The 4,744-nt window shown below is 36.6% G+C and overlaps 1 protein-coding gene across 1 annotated transcript; it reads right to left on the bottom strand.

The window, feature by feature from the left end:
- Positions 1 to 818: 818 nt before the first annotated feature.
- Positions 819 to 1,781, bottom strand: LOC101719477 (acidic leucine-rich nuclear phosphoprotein 32 family member E). Its single transcript, XM_004846103.4, has one exon. The coding sequence runs from the start codon at positions 1,683 to 1,685 to the stop codon at positions 930 to 932; it is 756 nt and encodes a 251-aa protein (XP_004846160.2). The 5' UTR covers positions 1,686 to 1,781; the 3' UTR covers positions 819 to 929.
- Positions 1,782 to 4,744: the final 2,963 nt, after the last annotated feature.

Here is a 4,744-nt window from a genome sequence, read left to right on the forward strand (position 1 = left end):
ATTCAGATCTCAAAAAATGCTCAATTTCTTCCTCACTTATTTAAAACCTGGACAGGTCTGAAAAGGTGACTGACTTATGAGACTAGAGGTTTTCTGGGAATCCACAAGGTGCCCAACCTTCTGCTGGGACAGAAAGATGAGTGAAACAAAAAAGGAAGGAGAGCACAGAAGTTGCTAAGAGGAGAAAGAACAGGAACCTAAAACAAAACGAACAACCGCTGGTATCTCAGGAAAGGGCTCACTCCATGCCTTGGACTTAGTATAAGCAATTTTTCCTTCAAAAGTAACATCTTATCAGTCACCACAAAATCCATGAACTACGTTAATCACTGAATAGCACCCCCTAAAAAAATCCATGAAATACGCTGCTGAATAGAACCTGTATTATCCTGCATCTGCTTTCCAGCTTAACTCGTGTAACAAGGATCCCAATACCCTTAGCCAGTAAGTCACTGCCTTCAAACCAAAGATCTCTGCATCACTTCTAAAAAAATAGTGAACTTATCATTCAAGAGACTATTGTCATTTCATATTACAGCTGACTTTAATTTCAGTTAATTTATAAATAACTTTAAAACCTTATGAATGAAATGCACCAAACTACATCTGTGTAAAAGTGATGTTTAATTATGGGCTAAAAATGACTAATACAGTGTGCTTGAATTAGAAAAATTAAGATTCTAAATAAATTGCTAGAGAATTTCACAATGGTGGGGAGCAATGAAAATTTTTCTCTACATACAATCTGATCATTAACAGACTAGTAAATCTTAATTGGAATGATAAGGCAAAAATAGTAAAACCACCCTTTTCCTATAAAAAGTTGCACATTATCTTCTGCAGGGAACAGCTATCATACAGGAAGGAACAAAGATGTGACCACTTGATTGCACACCCAGGAACGCTGGGGATTGCGCCCTTAGAGTGATCTAGTCCTCTTCCTCCTCTCCCTCGTCATCGGCATCTCGTTTCCTCTTCTCCCCCTGAAGACCTTCTTCTTCCTCTTCCTCCTCCTCTTCTCCGTCTTCAACATAGTCATCATCATCCTCTTCATCCTGAATTTCTTCTTTTATTAAGTATGAGAGGCCCACTTCTTCTCCCTCTCCCAGTTCTGAGCCTGCTTCATCTTCCTCCTCTTCCTCTTCATACCTTTCAGGGAGACCAGCCTCATCTTCATCATCTTCATCTCCATCTTCATCATCCTCCTCTTCTGAGTCTGGGGCTTCGTTATCTTCCTGATTGTATCCATCTAAGTACGTGATTTGCTGCAGCAGTTCAAAAATACTTTCTTGGTAATCTTCCAGGTTTGTGATCTCACAGTTAAAAATATCCAGACTTTTTAGATTTTTAAGATTTTGCAGAGCTTCTACTGTACTCAGATCTTTGATTCTGTTTCCACTCAGATTGAGGTAGGTAAGGTTTGGACACTTTTCCACTAACACTTCCAATCCTCCAGAAATTGCATCGTCACTAAGTTCCAATTTCTGAAGTTTATTGAGGCTGGGAAGCTGAGCCAGTGAACTTAATGCCAAGTTAGCCATACTCAGAAATTCTAGTTCTTTGAAAGTGTCATTCAGTCCCTCAATTTCCCCATTGACACACAGGCAATTATCAAGGACTAATTCTGTCACCTCCTCTGAGGCTCTGTTCCTTAACTCCAGGTTAATCCTCTTCTTCATCTCCATGTCCTCCTCCTGCTCTTCTGCTACTACTCTCCTTTCTCCTTTCCTACTATTCCCACTACCCCAACCCTAAAACTTTTGAAAATTTGGAAATGAATGAAAAGAATTGCAAATATAAACACCCAATACCACCAGATAGGTGTGGGGGAGAAAAAAAGAACAGAAAATGGAGTCCAAGGAGTTGGGACTCTTAACTCGTCTGCCTCCACCTCCTTGTCCACAGACCCACGCGTGCACTCACACACAAGCACACACACACACACACACACACCCGCAGTTCCTTCCCCTTCAATGGCTGCTCAGAGACTCTGGGTTATGTTTTCTTAGAAAACTCTGTTCTGGGTTTGGCTGACTTCCTCCTGATTTTATCATTTAAGTTGTTCCTCTAGCCCCTTTATTGACAATAGACTGCAAGTTCGATCTAAAGACTTCATTAGATTTGAGTTCTGTGTATGTGCATGTGTGTGTGTGCACGCATATGTGTGTAAACACTTCCTAGGTGGCTGTATGTTATTCATATTGCATGGCAGGAGAAAACATAAGTTATCTAAGCACCTCACTCTCAAGATAATAAAATTGGCCAATGGTAGAAGTCTGATCTCTTCATTTGAATGTTCACCATTAACTTTCCCCTAAAAACATTAATGACTGTAGTCTGAATATTTTATTTTATTAGAAATCACAAACCTATTGTTTTTTAAATTCTATTGTTCCTTTAGTATAAATTACCTAGAAAGTTTAAATGTGTCTACTAAGACTATCATACTGATCTGAAATACAGGGTTATACTATGAAGTTTGAGATTTTTTTCTTCATTTTTTTAAATTTTCTGCCCTTTCTGGTGAAGATCCAGTCCAGGCCCTTTTGCGTCCTAGGCAGGTATGCTATCACTGAGCTACACCACATTCCTTCCCCACTCTTTCGTAATGATTGATTTTTACGATAGTAGGTTAGTGCTCCAGCAGCTTCCAGTTAGGTACAATGTTTTATTGTCTGCCCATTTTTTGTTGTTCCTTTGTTTCAGTATTATTATCACAACATTTTATATATTTAAAATATTTTAAATAGCTTACAGACGTTATTCACTTTGATGTATATCTACATCCTTTTGTTGTTAATTTATGTTTGTCTTTCGTTACAGTAATAATATTGAACATTATTTTGCAGTCAGCCTATAATTCTGTTTTCAACAAATGAGTTAATCAACTTGTATTTATTGATATAATCAATATATTTATAATCTGTTTTCTATATTTTTCAATATTTTTACTTTGTTTGCTGTTGTTCTTACTGATGTTTGTTAAATCTGAATTTCTCTACATTACATATTATTTCCTGTACTAAATTTTTTGGTGTGTGCCAGTACTTATTCTTGTGTTTCTTCTATTTTAAACTCTATTTCTAAATTCTTTCTTTTACATTTATCTGTCTCATTACTAATTCTTATTGACTCTTTTCAGATTCTATTATTTTATAGTTACTTCTCTTCAAAGTTGTTCTGTTTTAAATTTATGCTTCTTTTACAAAGCTTTGATCATTTTTTTAATTTTCTAGATTATTTAAAAATAAGAGAATGGTTTTATCTTCTTTGTAGCTATATTTTTCTAATATGTTTCCATTCTGTTGGAACATTACTTGGTTTTTTAAAATATTATCTTGCAATTTATTTACGTAAGGGTGGTTTGTGAAATTTTTTTTTTTGTATTGAATTCTTTTATTGGTACATTGTAGGTATACAACACAATTACATTTCTCATTGGGAACTTGTACCTTTACATAATGCATCTTGGTTCTTATTTTTTCCCATTTTCTAGCCCTCCCTTCACATCCTCCAGCCTTCCCTATTTACAAAGACTTTATTTCCATTTTTTCCATTTCTCAGCATTTTTCCTTTCCCTTCTTTCCTTTCCCCTGCCCCTCCCACTACCCCTACCCATTTGGACCTTTTCTTCCTATTTTACATTACCGATTATTCATTCTAATCATTGGTACATTTTAGGTATACAATATGATGACACTCATCATTGGAAATTTGCACCTTTACATAGTCTCTCTTGGTTCTTATTTTTGACCCTTGCCCAGCCCTCCCTTCAAACCCTCCATTCCTCCCTATTTACAAAGATTTTGTTCCTATTATTCCATTTTCTCATATTAATCCCATTCCCTTCTATCCTTTCCCCTAGCCCTCCCACTTCCTTCCCCTTTGCGCCATTTCTTCCTATTTCACATTACCTATTATACATTTAGTCCTTATTTACACTTTCAGTTTCTCACACCAGAGAAACTATTCAGTATTTACACATGTGTGTCCTATTTATTTCACTTAAGAGTATCGCCTCAATGTGCATCCACTTAGCTATAAATGTCTCTAATTTCTCATTTTTTATGGCTGAGTAGTACTCCATTTTATTAAAAAACCACATTTTCTTTGTCCAGTCTCCAGTTGACGGGCATTTGGACTGTTTCCAAGTTTTAGCTATTACAGACTGCACTGCTATGAACATGGGTGCACATATATCACTGTGGTATGATTCTTTTAATTCTTTGAGGAAGATAACCAGCAGTGGAATAGCAGGGTCAAATGGGGCTTCCAGTCCTAGTTCTTTGAGGTATCTCCATACTGATTTCCACCATGGTTGCACCAGTCTACACTCCCACTAGCAGTGGAGCAGAGGTCCTCTTTCCCCACAGCCCTGCCAGCATTTGTTATTGGTTGATTTCATGATAGCAGCCATTCTTTCTGGAGTGAAGTGGAATCTCAGCTTTGTTTTCATTTGCATCTCTTGAATGACCAGTGATGTTGAGCATTTTTTCATGTATTTATTTGCTATTTCTACTTCTTTGTGTGAGAAATGTCTATTTGACAAAATCCAACATGCATTTATGATAAAAACCCTACAAAAAATTGGAATAGATGGTCTCTACCTCAAACTGATAGAAGCCATCTATGAAAAACCAACAGCCAATATCATACTAAATGGTCAAAAATGGAAATCCTTCACACTAAAATCAGGAAGAAGACAAGGATGTCCACTATCAACACTCTTGTTCAATATAGTTCT

This window comes from Heterocephalus glaber, unplaced genomic scaffold (genome assembly GCF_053883595.1).
Source record: "Heterocephalus glaber isolate CG9 unplaced genomic scaffold, H.glaber_assembly_v1.0 deba00000594, whole genome shotgun sequence".
In the NCBI taxonomy this organism is placed as follows: domain Eukaryota; kingdom Metazoa; phylum Chordata; class Mammalia; order Rodentia; family Bathyergidae; genus Heterocephalus; species Heterocephalus glaber.